The 23222-nt window shown below is 35.9% G+C and overlaps 1 protein-coding gene across 2 annotated transcripts; it reads left to right on the top strand.

The window, feature by feature from the left end:
* The first annotated feature begins 232 nt into the window (after window positions 1-232).
* Window positions 233-22918, top strand: LOC128234868 (calmodulin-A-like). Of its 2 annotated transcripts, XM_052949455.1 has the most exons (6): window positions 233-417; window positions 1386-1416; window positions 2713-2856; window positions 3849-3943; window positions 19634-19781; window positions 20330-22918. In XM_052949455.1, exons 1-6 carry the CDS (start codon window positions 415-417, stop codon window positions 20359-20361), a joined length of 453 nt encoding a protein of 150 aa, XP_052805415.1. In that variant the 5' UTR covers window positions 233-414; the 3' UTR covers window positions 20362-22918. The 2 variants fall into 2 exon arrangements, with proteins under 2 accessions (XP_052805415.1, XP_052805416.1); XM_052949456.1 differs by lacking the exons at window positions 19634-19781; window positions 20330-22918 and adding an exon at window positions 6468-6791.
* The last annotated feature ends 304 nt before the right edge of the window (window positions 22919-23222 follow it).

Raw genomic sequence — 23222 nt, 5'->3', positions numbered from 1 at the left:
GTAACTCTAAACAATAATTGTCTGCCCACCCTCGACACACACTGTCTGTAATGCATAACAGCTTTACTTATTTTTTCCCATCAAGCGTATTTTTTAAATTGTATTTAGCAATTCTCTGTACATGTATTTGATATTTAATATAGTACTCACGCCTAAGAAATCGGAAAACAGCCTGAATTGAATAATACATAAACCCACTGCTCTTAATGGTTGTATTTGTTTTCAAATAAGTTTCAATTCTATCTCATCTGTTCATTCCGTGTTTATGTTAATAATAATGGCATTTACAATCATTTACCTGGTAACCACAATGGGTAAACATACTCTTAAGTAGTAATTAAAGAAGTGTTTTGTAAAACTATACACAACTGTGAACAATACTAGATACATTGAACATGGAATAACAAACTGAATATGGTGAGTTGATATTTCTAGATTTGAATTGAAATTTATAAACAATGAATAGAAAAAGCAGCAGTAGCAGCAGCACCACCGCCACCACCATCACCATCACAGCAGCAACAGCAACAATAATGAACACCATCAATAGCAGCAGCGGCATCGGCAGCAGTAGCAGTTACATCATCATCATCATCATCATCATCATCATCATCATCATCATCACCATCATCATCATTATCATCATCATCATCATTGATGATGCATCAGGAGTTCATCATCATCAGCGGCAGCAACAGCAGCAGCAACATGAGCAACCGCAGCATCATCATCATCATCATCATCATCATCATCGTCGTCGTCGTTGTCGATGCCGTATTCGTGTCGAGTCTAATGTAACAGTATTAGCATCATTATAATCATCATCATCATCATCATCATCATCATCATCATCATCATCATCATCATCATATCATCATCATCATTTTCACCACCATCACCATCATTATCATCATCATCATCATTGATGATGTATCAGGAGTTCATCATCATCATCATCAGCAGCAGCAGCAGCAGCAGCAACATGAGCAACCGCATCATCATCATCATCATCTTCATCATCATCATCATCATCATCGTCGTCGTCGTTGTCGATGCCGTATTCGTGTCGAGTCTAATGTAACAGTATAAGCATCATTATAATATTCATCATCATCATCATCATCATCATCATCATCATCATCATCATCATCATCATCATCATCACCATCAGCAGCAGCGTGAGCAGCCGCAGCAGAATCAGCATCATCATCATCATCATCATCGTCGTCGATGCCGTATTCGTTTTCGAGTCTTATGTAACAGTTTTAGTTGCAATAATAAGAAATGTAATTATATACATAACATATTTTTTATTTGTTGTGAGTGTTTATTTAATTCAGTGAGCAAGTATCCAAATACACCTTATAGAGTTCATTCTTTTTCAGTCGGACACACTGACAGACGATCAAATACGTGGTAAGATATTTGTCAATGTATAATATAACATACCTCCCTTGTAAACGATTGGTCGAGAGCTGTCACATCAGGAGTTAGTAAAACGTTGTATAGACTCCAAAACGTAGAAATGATTCCTCACTTACTTTGATCTGTGTGTATGTCATTCAGGGACCTACCTGAATTCATAAGCCTAGTCTCCAAATATTATATTGGATGAGAGGTAGACTGGTGTCCCCTCCCGAGTTTTCCAAGCATAAATAAATGAAAGAACCGTTTTCAGATTTCTGAGTGCCAAATTTCAGGGAAAGTACAATAAACTTTAACCAGGAAAATGTTGTTTGCATATGCAACTAATATGCCTTCATTCTTCATACCTGATTTGGAGATTTAAGCTCTTGTCTTTTGCAAGGAGAATACCATTTGATGTGTACGCCTGGGTGTTCTGGCGTTTGGCTAGGTACACCCTGGTATGTATGTTAAAGGATATGTTGATTTATGTGTATTGATGTGTTACTTTATGTAGATTTAACCTTCTCTATGTACACTTCCGGCACATTAACCGCTAATTCTGTTGGGTATATGTATGCTTATGTACATTTTCGGCATCAACTCTCTTTTGCAAATTAGTATGGTAAATATTATCACCGTTATAGGCTTCTGTTTCGGTGAATACGTAGTTTAACTGACCTCTCAAGTGATATTGAGCTTTCCTCCGCCAATGTCACTTTACATGTAGGCAAAACTACATATTGGCCGAAGCACAATCATATGAATATGTAATAAGAGATTTTAGTTCGTGTATTATCCTCATTTGAAGAAATAGATATCATCCAAATGAGGAAAATATATACATGAACTTAAAGCTTATTTTACACAATTAAATTGTGTAATTTAAGTTTCAAATTCGTGAATATATTATCTGATGATAATTAAAGAAGTCCAACTTCAACACAAATTATTTATTTATGAAACAACGTTTCGGCCATTCGGCCTTCAGAAGAAATAGATTTTCCGCATAGAGGAACAAATGATGCAGTATAACGTAATTCAAACATTAATATCCTTATAGGTTTGTGTCAAATAGTTATAATGAATAAAGTAAAACTAGTGATGGGCTCAAACAACGGCGACCATCTTAGCTGTTGATGCCATCTGTCCGACCTTGCTAAACATGCAATTCAGACATCCTCAAACACATATATACGAAGAAACGCCCTGAACACACAAAAAAACTCCAGTGACTAGATTAAAAGCGACTACCCGGTTACACTTTACGTTGATTCTGAAATAAATAACATAATCTTGATAAACCAGAGTATAGGGAGGCATTCAGCCTGTTTGACAAGGACGGAGATGGTATGATCACCACACAAGAGCTCGGTACAGTATTGAAGTCCCTGTGCCAGAAGCCCACAGACAACGAGCTCAAAGATATGATCAACGAGGTGGACTTAGATGGTGAGTAGTCCGAATTCAATGCATGGATATATATGGAAAAAATCAATTAATATTGTATATCACACACAGGTTTGTTAAGTCATTTGTTTATTACAATATCGCGCTCTGTATTGGATTAAAGCCATGTCAATAAAGCAATGATATACGACTTCATGATTATCGACTATTCCATTAAAGATATTTTGATGCATGTGTACATAGTCTGACTTTGTTGTTATGTGTCTATCAATTAGTATATGCTGGGCCTACACTTTCTATCTTTAAAAAGGGATTTTAATTATATCATTGCCTGGGCTTGTTCCTGAAGTTTCCAGATGGGAAAATGTTGACAAAATATAAGGATGGAACCGATTCTTGTTATTCATAAAAAAACGTTTTTGACTGATCATCTGACATGCGTAGCGTCAGTGCATTGTACGGCAAAAGGAAGTAACCGCTGTGTGGAGTTTGAGGAAGTACGTGCATGGTTTGAACCATTAGTCTTGGCATCATGTTAAATATGCTATTCATAATTTCAGGTAAGCTCCCTGAGAATATTTCACGCACGGGGAAAAATATCACACCAAGTGTGACAACTTATTTTTCTATCTCTAGAGCCTTTTAACTGAAACAACGTTTTACTGCTGTTTTAAGTTATGTATATTTCTGCTATCTAATTCTAGCCAAAGATACTTATGCAAACCTGTATTACCTACAATACATTCTGAAATACCTCTATGTTATAAATGTATCGGCGTTACAAAAACTAAGGGAAGCAACGAACGACGGAGGTAACAAACAACTAATAATTTCGTCATAAAATGCGACAAGGCTGACGCAGAACCAACAAAACCCCCAACATTAAATGGTATTTCTGTATTGTTCGAGTATCGGGTACGAAAGTAGTACCCCCTTGCACCCTCCAAAACATACCCGGGCATCGGGTAACAGGGTACCCGTCCATGGCCTTAAACCATTATTTAAAATTGACTTTATTATCATGGCAATTCCAGGCAATGGAACGATTGACTTCGATGAGTTTCTAGCGATGATGACCAATAAGATGATAGAGGGTGACAACGAGGATGAGCTACGGGGGACCTTTAGGGTAGGTATTGGTGACTTTTGCAAAAGCAGTTTTTGTCTGTTTGTTTAAGTTTATGAAAGTATATCCGCCACCCATGGGTTTCATTATGACTGGACTTGTCCCTGTAGTTTTTGTTGTATTTTTGCGACTTTTTGTTTAAGTGTTTTAAATGCCATGAGATAGAAATGACTGCATTCCTAGTCATATATAGACTGTATCGTGAAGGTCGTGGATTGAATTGACGGGTCACGCACACTCGTACAGAGGGTGGGTGTAATGTAAATGACGCAGTTCAATTAACAGAGACCGACCCTTAAGCCCTAATTTTACGTAGGACCTGTGAATGGCACCAGCATAAAAAATCCTAGCACAGCAAGATCACACACATAATCAACAGCAATATCAACGAATTGTTTATCAGTAAGGGTTATCCATTGAACGGTGTTTTTTTTTCCTTTTCTGGACTTGTTTGGTAAGTTTTTCATATGAATATTGGGATTCCGTAGAATGACTGAAAAACACACATGTATAAGAATCCACTAACGACTTTATCATGTTTGCCCTGAGTTGAAAAAATGTACCTTTGTAAGTCAATTTTATGTTATTTATGTATGAGTCGACCAGTTCCAATTGTATAAAATATTAAAGTGATATGGGGGCGATACTATTGAATGAATGAATTTCGTGATTGATGTTATCATCGGGGTATGAACGCAGTTGGGCTGGTTAAAATGTGTAAATTCCGAAGAGGACTCCACGTGTTCTTTAACCAGCCCAACTGCGTTCATGTCCCCGATAATGACTTATATTTACACCAATAGTTCATTATTTATTTCCAGAATTGTTAAAAACATACTGTTTTAAGAAAACCTTAAAGTAGATCTTTTCCATCTTTTTGCAAATAGAACGACCCGACCGTAACTGGTAACTGTTTATCATAATAAAACATAATTATGACGTCATTAAAACACGGAAAGAAAAAAAACTCACTTCATGATTGATACGTTAAATGACTTTTTAACGTTAAATTAAACGCTAATGACTACAATACATTTATCAAATATTAAATTAACATTTTAAAGTATTTCGTGGCCTGCTGACATAATACGAACAATAACAAGATTTTATCATTGTTCATTCGCCAAGTCCCTTGTGTAAATAAAACTTGATGTTCATATTGTATAACACGCAAGGATTAATGACGTTTCAGTATTGCGCTCCAATTGAATTAGCGCGACGTTATTTAAGGTGGAACGCGACTATGAATTTTTTTTCGAGTTACTGTCTGAAAATTGGTATACGAATAGAAGAGCATATGCCCAGTTAGGAACTGTTTTTACATATTCAATATTCGGAACAATTTTGAATCTACTAGTCTTCAAAATATGCCACTGACGTCAATTTTGAGACGTCTGTCATATTTTTGCGTTCCAGCTACAATAACCGATATTTTCATCAATTCTTCGTTTACAGCTATGAAATTTCAACATCAAGTGCGTCTTATGAAAACGTGCACGCACATATATTTTTCGTTCTCTTGTTTTACGTTATTTATTTAAAATTCGTCTTTAACGTCATTTTTCGCGGGAAAAACGGCGTCGTGTTTCGCTGAAAAAAGTGCGCCTTTCTTTAATTCCTGAAGAAACTGCTCGTTTAATTTTTGATTTTTTTAAATACATGTATTCAATGATTTATTACAAATCGCCTGATATCAAAAAAAGGGTACCTCACCGACTTCGTTTTTGCGCAGTATCAAATAATCTAACCCCTATACCTGTTTCTTTTTCATTACGTATTGTTATAAAACGTTTAGCATGACGTAAATCGTACTATTATTTACGCTAATAAGAGCTTAGTTTTGAATAAACCACTGATCAATAACATATATCCATTTATCCAAAATCCATGCATAAACATTTATAACAAGATCAATTTTGTCTAATAAAACTTTAACTTATTACTCAATTATGCATTTATGGAAAATATTAAATACTGGTTACAAGATTTTAACCGCGTGTTTAATATCATAATGCACAAAAACAATAAATTATTGGTGAATGCTAAAATATTTACTGTGGTCTACTCTAATCTCATAAGGCCAAATAAAAAAATAGGTCTGTTTCAGGTTACCCGACCGACCCTATTTTTTCCCGCCGACCCTAACCTTTTTTTCCCTGAAAAGAATGTGATTTGGGTACGAAAAGCATTTGTTACGAAATGTATGTACGTAAAGTTTACAATATTAGAGTTGGATTTTTTGAATGTATTTACCGTACTTCACCTTAGAGTTCGGACACCTTAAAATAATTAATTTTTCGCTCTACAAATTCATAGAAAATAACCATTTTTACATTTTATTTACATGGATGGTAAACCTGCCTTTTTTCTTCATGTCTGCATTTTACCACTTATTAATTTATCCGTAGTTATCAATGGTTATTACGCCTATAAGTCACTGTAGCTCCTTCATCAAGATAGTTAAAATCCCATTCAACACCATTTTATACATGCATTGAAATGAATAAACACCTTTTATCGGCTTCAGATCAAACAGTCCCATTGTGTGACGTCACATAACTCAGTGATACCCACGAGGATCTCATGGAGAGCATGGATATTGTTATTCAGGATTAATGTGTCTGGTGTTTTTTTTATTGTAACTTGAGTATTGCATTTATAACTTTAATTCATCACATTTAATAGTTACCTGTATCATTGAATGTGTTGACTTTATTGTTTTCATGACAAGAAATCCTATCCAATTTTCGATTAAGAAGGAAACCCCTGTATGCCAGCATATACCTGGATTTTAGCAGCATATGCATTATGTTCCATTCAGTGGATTTGTGCTAAGGGTTAAAGTACTGACTTGGTTCTCCATGAAATTTTTATCAGTTATCTGCTATTACAGCTAATTCATTTCATTTAATGGCCATTACGACCAGCATGGAATTCAGGGGAGCAATAATTTTGGTCATTTTTCGGAAAAATCTTTCTATAGTGCATGGTTCTTAGATTTAACGCTTCTTCTCATTGTGTTTATTACGACACTTGTCAAAAATAAAAATAAAAATTCAATAATAGTTTATTATTAAGTATTGACATGATTTTCTTAACTATAAAAAGTATAATTATTAATTAACTAAGCTAAGCATTACATCTTTGATATTGTTTATGAACAATCTCCTTGATAACAATATTTAACTATCTAAACCACACTCTTGTTATTATGTTTAATTATGTTTAAAGATTGAAAACATCAAGTACAAATGTACTAACTGTATTTCTTAGTTCCCCGACAGCTAAATATTTTCCTCACGCCGGCCAAATCCTAATAGCCTGTTATAGAACAATACCGTAATCAAGTCGTTTAATTTAACAACTTGAGTACGGTATTGTTCTATAAGAGGCTCTTAGGATTTGGCCGGCGTGAGGAAGTTTTTGGAAACAAATAGAATCAATGTTATGACTCATGTATATTTAATAAAATGATACCGGGGAGTTGTTTATCTGTGGATGTTGAAAATCTGCTTAAAGGGGCTATACTCCGTATGATAAAATAGCGGGAAAAAAGAGAAAATTTTCGAAAACTGACATAAACTTGGCATCGATGTGTACAGTGCATTGAAACTTACTAACTGAAGAACCCGGTCTCCGACACAGTTTTTTTTTACATTTTGGTACTTTTTTTACAATTATGATAAAGCGTAACACAGTCCATTAGATAATTGTCCTGAGATTCGTTACAGAAGAAAACTTTTTTGGTGCGAATCTGGTGTACAGTCCCTTTAAGGGTTCATCGTACTTTGCGCTCATTATAAATAGATAAATGAAGGGTCTTCGCATTGATACAAAAAGCTTAGTTCCTTCATTCACAGCAACATATAATTGATTAACGCAAGATTAGCAGCATCAGTAGAAGTTATATGATAGTTAGTAGAAGGAATAGTAGTAGCTGTTGTTGTAGAAGTGGCAACAACAACAATTCAGCAGGAGCGGCAGTAGTTTTAGGGGTATCATCATCATCATCATCATCATCATCATCATCATCATCATCATCATCATCATCGGTGGTGGTGGTGGTGGTTGTGGTGGTGCTGACGGTGGTGTTGTGGCGGTGGTGTTGACATTGGCAATAGCAGAAGCAGTAGTGGTAGTATCAACAACAATAGCTGCAGCATTACCACCTGTATTACTAAGACTTAAGAGCACACATATTAAATGACCAACATAGTCGGTTCTGTTCGGTGGGGTTAAATACCTATTTACAGTAACGATCGTTCTGAGTCATGTTATTATTTGGGGTGGGGGTGGGTCAATATTTTACAGAAAAGGAGTCACTCAAGGACAGCGACCATTGTTGTGAGTTTATGTCGGTCAAAACATGTTCTTTCACAGGTCACGGTTTGAAGACAATGCCAGATGAACACAAAACTAAGCAATTTTTTAGATTGAAACATTGCAAAAACAAATCCCAATCAGTTATACGAAAATGCATTTTAACCGCCTCATGTGTTCATGATAATATGAACAAAATTGAAGTAAATTTAACATTCGGAGATTCAGTTTCGCCAATGTGATATATTTCAAGTTTCGTTTGTATTTCCCATTTTCCATGGTGTATACGTATATACTTACGAACTCAATATCTTTTACAGTGAAAAAACAACAACAAAGCTTTAAAAATGAACAATAAGAGTGTGTGTTTTTGTTAAAAAATGTGAACCCAATAAATCTGACATTTTTAAATCAATATCCATACGCTTAGTAAAGCATACCCTTAAATATAATTCGACCTACGAGACGGCCAGATTCATATATAATGTAATATAGGTTACATTTTCATTCCAAATAAAACGGTTGGTTAAGCATACCATTTTCATTAACTTCTGTCATATGTCTAAAACGATAATGTTACTCATTAAAAACATCATATTTTTGTTTAAGAATAAGTAAATAATAAGTTTTACTAAATTAAGTACTCTGTAATTTTAATTAATTGTAGTTAACACTTGATACTTCTTCACGTCTTTCTGGGCAAAATTAAATACATTCTTCCAAATCTTGACCCAAACTACAGCAACTCCCTAGATATGAAAACATGATTAAACACATGGTCAGATTCTCGGTCAATTAGGGGTTAATGTGTAGCTGAAATTGGCTCTTGTGTAGAAATGAAAAGTGGAAAAATTGGCTGGTATTTCTTGGCATGATTGATGTTTCAATGAGTATTACTGTACGATTATTGCTTCATAAAGTCTATATCTAAAGTGTGATACAAGTTTCAAAGTTAATTGGCGGATCGTTTTACAAACATGTCATGTCTGTGTTTTCGTAATCTCTGCATTGCCCTTGTTGTTTCTTTAATCCTCCATTGAATATATCACACATCCTTTTCACCAGGCAATAAATCGTTTAGGATGGGTAGTAATCAACTAACTTATCACAGTGATGTATACGGTTAGGTAATCTAGCCAGGCATTGTAACGATAAAGATCAATAATTTTTGTCTGTGAGACTTACTAACTGTAAAAGTTCAGTCGATGTCCTTTGGGTGTCCGAAAATTAGGTACCTAAAATAAATTATTTTTGAAAATAATAATGGATGTCCGAATTTATAGAATGTCCGAACTCTTAAGGTGAATTACGTTTGTGCTTGTGTGGCAGGTATATTTCAATTCTTGAACTATATTTTCTTGTCAGATACAAATGTGTCAGATACTGACTTTCGGATTGATATGTCAGACTTAAGTGTGCAATTTTGGCAATAAAACCTGCATGTTACTTGTTCTTCAAACCTGAACCCCCAGGTCCTCTTGACAGCATTTAGGTTTCCTTGGCTGATGGCTTATATGGTAAATTTGCTGTCCCACTCTTCATGTAATTATGTTTCAGGGAGGTTAGTATTCTACAGAGGGTGATTGAAAGCAAACGGGTGCATAAAGAAAAGTAAAACCGTTCCTGGAAAGTCTCAAATAATAGCAGAGTGGTGTACCATAACTTAGTTGAAATCCAACCATCATTGTCAAAAGTATTTAACCAGACAAATAAAGAATGTTTCCTTTGAAGCATGTAACATGTTTAAAAACTACTTATAAACCTGAAAATTGATGACTTTTATTTTTGTTTACTTTGTGAGTCAACAGTTACTGAAATCAATAATATATCCAAAAAAAATAATAAAAAAATATAAAAAATATTCCGACCTACCCACCCTATTTTTTTAGCAGTGTTACCTGAAACACACCTATTTTTTATTTGGCCTAATGTAAAAATACCATGTTTTATGCTCATTTCTTTCAAATCAACTCGGTATTTCTCATAAGAACCTTAGTTTTCGACAAGATTTCTGCATCCAAGCGTCAGATCACACACGACCTTACTATCATGGAAGTCAAATAGACTTATTTTATTTGCATGTAGAATGTAAGCTTTTTATTTATACTTATATATATAGCTATATCCTACCTATATAAATATTTTGACAACAATATGCTATAATTTTAAACTGTACTATTATTGTATATAATATTATTTATGTTCTATGTCTATCAATGTTTGGATATATTATGAATATGTCAAGCCATGGGGAAAATTAAGATATTGAGTTGAGTTGAGATGGGAGAGTAAGTGTGCATCTTTAAATAGTTACTATAAGCTCATTTTGTTAAGGGTTGTTATAGCTTACATACACACGCACAAAACGTACACGTACGCACGCGTAAAAACGCACCCCACACACCATACCACACTCAAGCACGCGTGCACACGCATACATATATGCGCACGAGCACGCGCTCGCGCTCCCGCACACGCACACACACACGCACGCCCGCACGCACGCGTGTACAATACGCACGGCAGGGACATTGAGTGCGGGATAAGGTAGCTATGTTGGCTTCTGTATCATGGGCATTGAATGCATCGCTGAAAGTTGTCTCATGAATTTGCTTGAACGCACGAGAATCTTTGATTGCGTGGTAAAGTCAGGAAAACAAAATAACTCGTTATGGATTAAAACAAACAATGCATTGAATAACAAAATTAAACATTTTACTGCACTAAAACATTAACTTTAAGATCATCATTTGAGCCATTTGGAACATATATTTTATCATAGTGTGTGTGTGTGTGTGTGTGTGTGTGCGTGTGCGTGTGCGTGTGCGTGTGTGTGTGGGCGTGCGTGCATGTACGAGTATGTGGGCGTATACGTGCGTTCATGTGAGTGCATTTGTGTGAACTATAACATTGCTTAATAAGATGAGATAATAGAAACAATTCAATGTGATCATTTACAATCAGTGCAAACACAAGTATTAAACACAAATACGATTTACCACAACTCATACTATTGTTTTAATATGCCTTTTAAAATAAATACATATCGAAAACAATGGTTCTTATGAAGAATACCGAGTTTAATTTGAAAGAAATATGAGACCATAGTAAATTCTTTAGCATTCACCAAAAAAATGATTCATTTTTGCGCTTTCTACTATTAAATAAACAGTTACAATCTTGTAATCAGTGAATAATATTTTGTATGAGTTTATTATTAAGTAAGAAGTAAGGGTTTATCAGTCAAAATAATTGTATGTTATACATGTGGAAATTGATTTGAATAAGAGTTTCACTTTAAAACTTTAATGTGTTTTAAAATAACGCCGATTGACCCCGTTATATATTGAGTCATGTTCTTTCTGTTCAAAGAATGACCGATCATTTTTTAACGTCAAGAACTGACCATCCCCCACCCCTCCCCAAACCGTTGCGTAACAAATGACCCTCGTTAAAAATGTTCAAGAGTTATATTCACTACCAAACTTAGTCAATAATATGGTTACCAATTTAAGTGGAATTTATTAATTGTATATGTTTTTATTCAACGATAACCGATTGACTACATCAAACTTAGATTCAAGACACTGAACTCTATATTTGCGTATTTTATAGATCTGTATACTATTACATTTTTCTCCGATAGTGACATACAGAAGAAAACTTGGATGATTTTAAGGGGGGAGGGGGGGGGGGGGGGGCTGCACCCCCTCTACTGCCGGGATCCGTTTGTGCTTATTACAATACAGATTTCTGTCGATTATCATTTTTTGGTTTGTTAGTTATATTTTGTGTATGAAATGAGTGTCACACACTGGATTTACTATACTTTTGCTTAGTTTAGAGCATTATAACTGCAGATCTCTACTGATACTTATTAAAGAAATTGGTAACTAATAAAGTAGTAGAACCGTTTATTGTTGTGTTATTACTGTAGATGTATAATTATATAAAAAAAAACAAAGCACTAATCAGCATAGTCACAGCTCATAGCATAGTGACTGGAACGATTATTGATGTGTATTATCAAAATATTATAATTTGGCAAATGAGATTGCTTAATAATTAAGAAAGCCTCTCATTAAAATAGCCGCAATTCGATTAATAGTCGGGAGTCCATAAGGGGAAAAGTCGCTTATTTTTGACGGTCCATGGCATCGGAGAGTAGAATTTGGCATGCATGCTATATCTTAACTTTGATATGTTAGTAATCTGAAACTGCCCCATGCCATCCGAGATTTGGCCCTATATGCTCAGAATTAGGTCAAAGGTCAACTGAGTGCACTTTATGTACATGGTAATTGAAAAAACATCATATCTTTGTCAGTTTTAGGTTTACAATAACCCAACTGGTATCAAAATGAAGCTTAGGCTTTGGCCTTTATTTGCCACTTACTAAATTTTATATACCTAATTTGTATACTCATGAATATTAATGAGAATGTCCGAAAAAGGGTGATTTTTAAAAAAATATAATAATTTATGGACAATAGTTTTGCAATATCTTCGTTATTTATGTTATTTATACAGCCAGACTTTACCAAAATAAGGATGAGATATTCCTCTATCAGTAAATATATACTTTTTAATATTTTGATGCATCATTTACATGCACAATTACTGCTTAAAGTGGGTGGGGTAACTTGACACCAAAATCTTGAAAAATCCAAATGTTGTAAAATTAAAAAATCCGATGTTGTTTTCTTTTACATATGGTTTATGTATATAATGTGTATTAATTACCAGTATTTGTACATGGATCAATAACAATTATATAGGTCAAAGGTCATTCAAGTGCAATAATAAGTCAATTCAAGTCAATGTGTTACGTCGGGAGACCATAAGCGGAAAAGTCGCTCATTTTTGACGGCCCATGGCATCATAGAGTATAACTGATTCAATTCCATAATCGTATTGCCCAATATCAGCTGTGTGTGACTCCACACAATGCCACTGACAAAATCGAATGTGAAGGTGAGAAACTAGGTCAAGGGTCAAGTAAGTGCAAAATTTATTGAAACTCTACCTGTCTTACTCGATGTCGTTTAACTTTAAAACGCTTATATTTATCAACTTATATTTTGTTCTATATTATCATTGTATATATAGCTTTCTAGTAAATTCTCCAACAATGTTTCCAAAAGGTAGGGTTAAGGTCATTTAAAGGTCAACAAGCGAAACATACTCGAAAATTTTAGTATACATAATATGTTTTCTTTTTATTTAGCTATATGGATATGATTGAGATTTTGCTTCTGTTTATTCGTGCGGAAAGAGAAGGAAACTGGAAGTTGCACCTTGAAGCATTCGTCGCAATGTTACCGTGGCTGACAGCGTATGACCACCTAAACTATGCTCGATGGGGACCTGTGTATTTGGCCGAGATGAAAGACCTGGAGAACAGAGCACCAGAAGTTTACACTGAGTTCATGAATGGGAATTTCGTCGTCAAGAGAAGTAACAACCACTTCAGCCAGATTCCAACAGACCAAGCAACCGAGTGGATAAATAAACTCTGCAAGCTTAACAATGGAATCATAGGAATAACACGAAATGACTCAGCACGGGACAAGTTCTGTATAACTTGGGCATTTCGCTCAAACATCTCACAAAAGATGAGAGCTCTCTACACAGACACTAGTGGAGATGATGAAGATGAGTTCACATCTACAAGGGCCGACTTCCAGCGATCACGGGTAGATCTTGATGAAAGCCATGTTCAAGCGCTGCTTCAATACCTCGACATACGGGACGTGTTTTGTTGCAAAGGACTAGACTTACTGACAGAAGTAGACATTGAAACCGATAATGCTGATAATAACCTGGTGTTACCAGTAAGGGAGTGCTCAAAGTTAGTCTCAATTGCAACAAAAGATGTAGCCACTACCGAAATAACCAAGGACCTAGTTGAAGCAAGGGATCAAGGTGCAGCACGTGTACTACAAAATGCTCACGAGAGACTAGTTTCAAAGAAAAAACAATTCTTTGACCCAATGAAAAAAATGAAATTGAAAACCTTTGCCACGCTTTACCAAGTGCCAGTGAAAGCAAAGCAAACCACACAGATAATAAAAGCTGACAGAAGATTGATGCAACGACTCTTCAACGCGGCTAATGCTGGCAGAACTGTCGAAATAGCATCTGTATTAAAACATGAGTTGTCTCCAGTACCACTGTCACTTGCAAAAGTTGGCGGAATTATGAACCCAACAGCCAAATCTGATCTGCTTGCGGTCCTTACTACAGATAGTGCAGTCTTTGTCCAGGAAGAGCTTCCAGTGGCTACTTTGAAAACAGCTATAGTGATTGATGGACATGCAATGATTCAGGCATTAGGTAAACCAGATGGCTGTGTTACATTTGGAGAGTATGCAGACGTGTTTGTGCAGTGTGTACTGAGGTATTTTAACACAACTACACACAGAATAGACGTGGCATTCGACAGATATATCGGAAAATCATCAATAAAGGCAAGTGCTAGGAGCAAGCGATCCGGCAACCGACGCCCAATTCGTAGAATGATTACTGGTCCAGATGTACCACTGCCGCAGTCATGGGATACCTTCCTAGCAATGGATGAGAACAAAGCAGATATTGCGAGGTTTCTTTCCGAGAATTTGGCAACAAGGGCAGACTCGTTACCGAGAGATCAAGAGCTTGTAACAGGAGGAGGTTACCAAAATGTACTCAAAGCTACATCCAACAGACGTGAAGTACCACAACTGTCATCGAACCAGGAAGAGGCAGACACGAGGATCATTATACATGCCTTAGATGCTGTAAGAGAAGGTTATGAGAGAATAGTGGTCAAATGTCAAGATACAGATGTACTGCTCCTACTGATATACCATCTTGGGTATCTAAACATCGAAATATGGATGATGGCTGGGACTTCAAAGAAAACCAAACTATACCCCGTGCATAGTATCGCTCAGAAAATACCCAGAGATGTGCACCTTAACATTTTGGGATTTCATGCGTTGACTGGATGCGACACAACTTCGGCCTTTAGTGGCATTAGTAAGAAGACCTGTTGGAAGACTTATGTTACTTGTCCTGACCTACTTTCGGATGTTGGAAGAGACAGAAAGTCAGATAAGGCAGAGAAGTTTGTATGCTTGCTTTATGGGACCAATGAAACCTCTGTTGATAATGCAAGGCATTCGCTATTTGTTAAAGCTAAGAAAACGCTTGAAATGCTCCCACCAACAACTGATGCTCTTGAATTGCACATTGCAAGAGCAAATTATCAAGCAGCAATTTGGATCACAGCTGATGTACCAATTGTTGATACAGAGATCAGGCCTGTAGATACTAAGGCATGGCAAGATGGTCCTGATGGATTAGAAGTTGTCTGGAAACGATTACCAACAGTACCTGATGCTTGTATTGAACTGACAAGTTGTGGGTGTAAAACCAAGTGCAAATCTATCCGCTGCAAATGCTTTAAAGCGTCATTGAAATGTACACCAGCATGTGGGTGTGATGGCATCAATTGCGCTAATCCAATTGACACTTGAGTCTATTAACTATGCACCTTTAAGTAAGAAGTTGGAAAACTCTGCATATGCATTTGAATTTACACATGTCCTACACATAGGCAATTGTAGTCAACGCCTATTGACAGCATTATAGGGAATGAATCAACTGCTCTTGACAAGCAAATGCTCAATTTCCAACAGTGATTGCAATGCAATTAAACAAGGAAATTATATTTTGCCTTGATTTTTATCAAGTTTTCCTAGTGGATACTCTTTACATAGATTGTGGGCAATACATTAACTGTTCATACTATCCTCGGCAAGCTATGTTTAGATTTACCAACAAGGAAATCATCTGATAAAGAATAATGAGTGTGGATGAGTATTGAACTAATGGCCGCATCTCAGTAAAGATGCATTAATATGCTAACAGTAATATCTAATAGGTATTTCTTCCAAATAAGTACTGTAAAGTGCCATTATATTTGAGACTACATGTATTGACAACATTGTATGATATGAAGCATTTGCTAGTTGCGAGCAAACGCTTCATTTCTTAAAATGATTTAATTACAGTAAACAAGAAATGAAGTTTCAGTTGCCTAACTGTTAGTATTTTTATTAGAGTTTTTCATCACAGATAGGTCTAAGCATAGCTTGATGAGTAAATGGTTAAACACTAAACATTTCCTCGACGAGCTATGTTCAGACTTACCAACAATGAAAGTATCTGATGAAAAAAGGGAATGTTAGTGGCTACATGTTTAATCCTATGCCGCGTCATATCAGACGCATTAAGATTGTACCAGTAATATGTTATAGAGCTTTCTCACACAGAAGCGCCGTCTATTAATGCCTCAACATTGGATAACATTGAAAACATTGTAGGACATAAATGATTGCTCGAGCAAACGCTCTATATCCTTAAATGGTTTCAATAAATAAGAAAACAAATAATTTGTAATGCCAATATATTCATAGTTTTCATTTGAGTTTAACTTGTGGATCATTCTTACAAAAGCCTTCGTAGAAAATTGTAAAATGTTAACATGTTCATTTTAACACAATCAAGATTTGCCGATAAGGAAAGTGTCTGATGAAAAATATGTTAACATAGACCTGTTTTAAGTGTATTGAAATCATTTCAGCAAATACAGATTTTGCTCGAAACAATTAAGCAAACGATTCATCTTCTACTGTGATTTTAACAGTCATTACAAATGTGGCGATAAGGGCATTTCTGTGTAGAAAAATCATTAATAACACACTAAACATTTTTAACTTAGTTTGGTTAACAGTGCAAAGCATAATAGTTATGACTGCTAGTGTTTTATGTATGTCTTTGCATTAATACATGCATACTTTAATAAATGACTTAAATTTACTTATTATTGCACTTGAATGACCTTTGACCTATTTAATTGTTATTGATCAATGTACAAATACTGGTTATTAATACACATTATAAACATAAACCATATTTAATAGAAAACAACATCTGAATTTTTAATTTTATAACATTTGGATTTTTCAAGATGTTGGTGTCAAGTTACCCCACCCACTTTAAGCAGTAATTGTGCATGTAAACGATACATCAAAATATTAAAAAGTATATGTTTTCTGATAGAGGAATATCTCATCCTTATTTTGGTAAAGTCTGGCTATATAAATAACATAAATAACGAAGATATTGCCAAACTAGTGTCCATAAATTATTATTTTCTTAAAAAAAACAACCTTTTTTCGGACATTCTCATTAATATTCATAAGTATACAAATAAGGTATATAAAATTTAGTAAGTGGTAAATGAAGGCCAAATCCTAAGCTCCATTTTGATACCATGTGGGTTATTGTAAACCTAAAATTGACAAAGATATGGTGTTTTTTCAATTACCATGTATTTTTAAGTGCACTCAGTTGACCTTTGACCTAATTCTGAGCATATAGGGCAAAATCTCGAGTGGCATGGGGCAGTTTCAGATTGCTAACATATCAAAGTTAAGATATAGCACGCATGCCACATTCTACTCTCCGATGCCATGGCTCGTCACATTTTCCTCTGATGGACTCCCGACTATAACGTCATGCTGAACGTTTAAATACACTACGTATTGAAAAAGAAACAGGTATAGGGGTTAGATTATTTGATATTGCGCAAAAACGAAGTCGGTGAGGTACCCTTTTCTTGATATCAGGCGATTTGTAATTAAACATTGAATACATGTATTTAAAAAAAATCAAAAATTAAACGAGCAGTTTTTTCAAGAATTAAAGAAAGGCGCACTTTTTTCAGCGAAACACGACGCCGTTTTTCCCGCGAAAAATGACGTTAAAGACGAATTTTAAATAAATAACGTAAAACAAGAGAACGAAAAATATATGTGCGTGCACGTTTTCATAAGACGCACTTGATGTTGAAATTTCATAGCTGTAAACGAAGAATTGGTGAAAATATCGGTTATTGTAGCTGGAACGCAAAAATATGACAGACGTCTCAAAATTGACGTCAGTGGTATATTTTGAAGACTCGTAGATTCAAAACTGTTCCGAATATTGAAAAAGTAAAAACAGTCCCTAACTGGGCATATGCTCTTCTATTCGTATACCAATTTTCAGACAGTAACTCGAAAAAAAAATTCATAGTCGCGTTCCACCTTAAGCAATGATATTAAAAATCAGCTAAAGAATCTCAATTGCAAAAGTTACTGCTAATTTCTAATCGTATTGCATAAATATCAAAAATGTAAATATAAGTATTGGTCGCGTTTAGCGCGCATCGTTGACTTTGCCGACGTGCCCTACTGCGTTCATATAGCGGAAACGCAAGAAAAAATGCGATCAATTCTAATAACTTATACACGATGGTATGAAGATGTTGCGTTCGTCGGAAAATATTCTCAACATTCATACGGAAACCAGTGTTCAGGTGTTAAAAGTACACAAAATTTGCTCTATCCTTGGACCGCAATGCCGACATGCATCATCTTACCTTTCATTTGGCACTGTCATTACAGTAACAGAAACACCGAAAGCCTACGAGAACATTATCTTAATCGACGAGGACATTATCTAAACCTACGCGAACATTATCTGAACCTACGAGAACATTATCTTAGCCTACAAGAACATTATTTAAACCAACGAGTTATCTAAACCTAAACGAGATTATAAGTATCTTCCATGGCCGAGAGTGTAAGATAGGTTCATTCCGACCCGAGCGTAGGGTGTTTTGCTGAAACGAGGTTTACCGAGTTTCCGCAAAACACCCTGCGCGAGGGTCGGGATGAACCTATCTTACACGAGCGGCTATCGTAGATGCTTTTTCTCTCACCTCAGTTAAACAAAATTAAGTAAAAATGTATTTTTTGCTGGAACTCTTTTGTGCTTAGTGAAAATAATTGCGTACGGATATGCGATAATTCGTGGTTGTCATGGATATTCGCGCAGTGATTCAGAGTATGTAAATGGTCTGACCGCTCTTTAAATAGTTCTAAGAAGAGTGAAACATTAATTCTTGAAAGGTGCGTGAAAACTGTTTTCTGGTGACATTTGAAGCGAGAAATAATTAACTAGCGTTCTAAATATTGCCACAATACAAGGTTTCAATGATGCGCTACAGACGACAGTCTTCAACAAGGGAGGTAATTACAATGTGGTGACCATTAAAAGAAGTTCCATACGGGCATTTTATCTTCGCCCGTGGGCAAGATAAGAATTTCTAGCATGGTTAAATTAATGGATCTACTTATCTGAGATGGGAGAAAATTATCTAAACCTACCAGTAATCTTAAACTAAGAGAACATTATCTAAACCAACAAGAACATTACCTCAACCTACGAGAACATTACCAACATATATTTAAGAACTTTTTACCACAATTTCGTATTAAGGTATTCGACAAGGACGGCAATGGCTACATATCAGCGGCAGAGCTAGGTAAAGTGATGGCAAATCTCGGAGAGAAGCTCACGGACGAGGAGGTAGACGAGATGGTTAAAGAGGCGGACATGGACGGTGATGGACAGGTCAACTATGAAGGTAGGCGGAACTTATGTATTTTTTTTTTTTTTTTTTTTAAACTTGCTTTTCAATTCATGGTTGACCAAAAGAATTGTTCAACACATTTACAAGCTTTTGGAAAAGAAATGTCTTTTTAATTGGGACTGAGTTTTCTATGATATGCAGCATATTGGCGCTGAGCTAATATAACACTCATACGTCCATATTGTTCAAGTTATGCGTAATGTATATGATCCATTGCTCATGTTGCTGTATGAACTGCACGTGGACAGGGATCAATACATTCCCTTTTTTAACATAGAGAAGGGATTATATAATGGTATGAAACATGAAGGTTACTGGGATAATATTACACTAATATGTCCATATTGTTCAAATTATTGGTAATGTTCATTGTGCTTTTGCCTGTTGCTTTGAAAACTGCATGGACTCACTTTCGGGCCGGTGTTTTATAGGTTTATAGAATTTAGTATCGGATAGATGTTTTTGATTTCTTTGCATATGTTTCAATATGACTCCTACACTGTATAACCATTAACAAAACAAGGTAAATGTTTTCTTTTCAGAGTTCGTGTTTATGATGCCGTCAAATAAATGACCAGGAACAGTTTAATAGCAAAAATACCATTTTAAGGATGCTTTCGGGGTATCAGTGATTTAATTCGTTTGTTTGATGTTAGAGACTGTTTTAATGTCATTTGTACAAAAAACATCTCATCTCTGTGTAAATGCAAATGCCAAATGTTGGCAGTGTATTATGTTGCAGCATTGTAGTTCTTATTATATCATATTCAGGGGCGTAGCTTGACGAAAATATATGTGTAGGCCACTTTCTAGGGGGGTACGAGGGCATGCAGCCCCGGGATTTCGTTTTAGCTAGGTGGTCGTGGGTGCGTTTTGACGTATAGTTCGTTTTTATAAAAACATTAATGACAGCAACAATATCAATATGTTTTACCTTAAATTAAATTTGTATGTATTTTAGCTGAACAAGACAGTTCATAGAAATAAAACATTGAAAAATTGATTAATTACATTCCACTCAATATCAAAGCATGTTGATGTCAAAACCAAAGCTAAACATATGTGTACTTGCACAAACAATGCCATGTACATTATGTCGCTTTCTACAGCACACTTGATTTTCAGGGATCATTATAAAATCTCGATTCCGGCAATTTTGCGACGCAAACACATTGATGACGCGGTCAACATCTATGATCATGCTCTTGTGGCTGTGAATTTGGGCCAAGGATGACAACCTGTCGCTTTTCATTGACGTTCGCAGGAAGTTTTTTATTCGTTTCATTCCACTAAACAACTTTTCACAAGAGGCTGATGTAGTTGGCATGGTAAGAAGAACCTCGAATATTGAAGATATGCTAGGATACAGGTCCTTGTCGATCTGCTTGAGGGTCTCTTGTAGTCTGGATGGACTTACGGCTGCGATGCTAGATCTGACCTTCCTTCGTGCAATTTCTGTTTTAATTGTGTCAGATGTGAAAATCAGGGGCAAAAGCAGCATCAGTTGATGGCAACATGTCGTTCTGCAGAATGTCCAGTTTTGAAGGCAACAAATGTTGTGCACTGTATCTGTCTTCATTTCTCAGGAAACGGCTGTCTAGTACTAAATGATCAATGAAGACATTGTACAAGGTTATTCTGAAGTAGTCAGATCCTGTTTGCACCTTAGAATTTGCTCTGTTTTGTTGTCGACCAACTATTCGTGGCATTGATGGTTGAATGTCGAAGCCTGAGCTTATATCCGTTGCGTCATATACAGTCCATTCCACACATCAGGATCAGCACTCCCGTCATTGCACAATTTGACAATGACGTGTGTTTCTTCAATAGCATGTAATAGATCATTGTCTTCCTTCTGAAGTAGATTTGTCAGCTTCATCCAATATGTGTTGCGCCACTACAAGTGAGATTATGAATTCAAAACGCAGTACAGCGGCCAAATACTGGTCGGCCTTCTCGTGTCCGTCTTCATTAAGAGTTTCAAGTGCGCGGATCACTACGGGGAACGCATTTTGGAACGTTTCTAGTGCGTCCGCACGACTGGTTCACCGTGTCCCACATAACGAACGAAGCTTAGTGCGCCGGTTCATTTCCTCTTTTGTTGCGACGTCACTAGAAAGCTGGTCATGGAACGCTGCTAGACGTTTTGCTGAATGATTGAACACGAATCCAATGTCCTGAACTGTTGCCATCATAGTTCGGATACAGGGATTGTTCGAACTATGGACCAACGCTAGACTCAAGCAGTGCGACTTGCAATGGACATAATTTTCGCGCGGCGAACGTTCACGCACGAGAGCCTTGAGCCAACGATATTTTCCAGACATGTTGGCGGCACTGTCGTAACACTGAACTCTGATCTTCAATATATAAAGCTTGACTTCCTGCAAAAATCTATTATATTTGCGCATAGTGCAACCCCTTTGATAGAAGTGCACTCAATGATCGCCAGGAACATGAAATCTTACATAGTTTTAAAGATGCACTCTTACACTTACTGTTATTAAATATAGGGTTACAAACTTGTTATCAGTAATAAATATTTTCCATAAATGCATTATTTAGTATGTAGTTAAAGGTTTATCAGTCAAAATTGATGTTTGTTATACATGTGAATGTATTATTTTGAATATAAACATATCTAACCGGGATGGAAATTGAGTACGGAGGCATTACTGCAAAGTTTGTTTTAGCAGTTGTTGTTTGGTTTCTATTGAAGTAAATGTAAGACATCCGAAATCAGGATAAATAGGACTATGTTCGGCCATATTAGCAGCAGACTGTTTACCATTTTAAATAATAAAGCGCCCGCAAACTTTTACCAAGCCGATTGGAAATGTTTTATGTAATGTACGGCATCAAACCGCAGACAACTGGTATGCAAATTTCGATAAATTATATACGGAACATTAATGTCGTGTGAATATGCAATTATTAAAGGGAAACGATAGATTTGAAATACCCTGTTTCCGATATATTAATTTGTCGTAATTTCATATTTTAGCACCTAACCCCCTATGCCTTCAGTTTTAATTGCAGATTAGGCATTTTTATTTTTTTCGATTTTTCTGAAAATTGTGTAGGCCGCGGCCTACACGGCCTATAGGAAGCTACGCCCCTGATATTATGTGAATGTGTATTTTAATTATGTAGTTGTATTTGGAAAGTGTCAATATACAAATAAATTCCATATTTCATATCTAAGTTGAAGGTGATAAAAGCTCTAGCAATGTATCAGAAATGTGTATTTGAAGAACCACTTCTAATTCTTCAGTTACTCAAATTGCTACTACAACTGTTCCCACTACCACTTCTACGACTGCCACTGCCACTACTACTACTACTACTACTACTACATCTACCACTGCCGCTGCCGCTACCGCTACCGCTACCGCTACCACTACCACTACTACTACTAATACTACTACTACTACT

Source organism: Mya arenaria, chromosome 5, assembly GCF_026914265.1.
Source record: "Mya arenaria isolate MELC-2E11 chromosome 5, ASM2691426v1".
Lineage (NCBI taxonomy): Eukaryota > Metazoa > Mollusca > Bivalvia > Myida > Myidae > Mya > Mya arenaria.
This window is presented reverse-complemented; position numbering and strand designations above follow the sequence as displayed.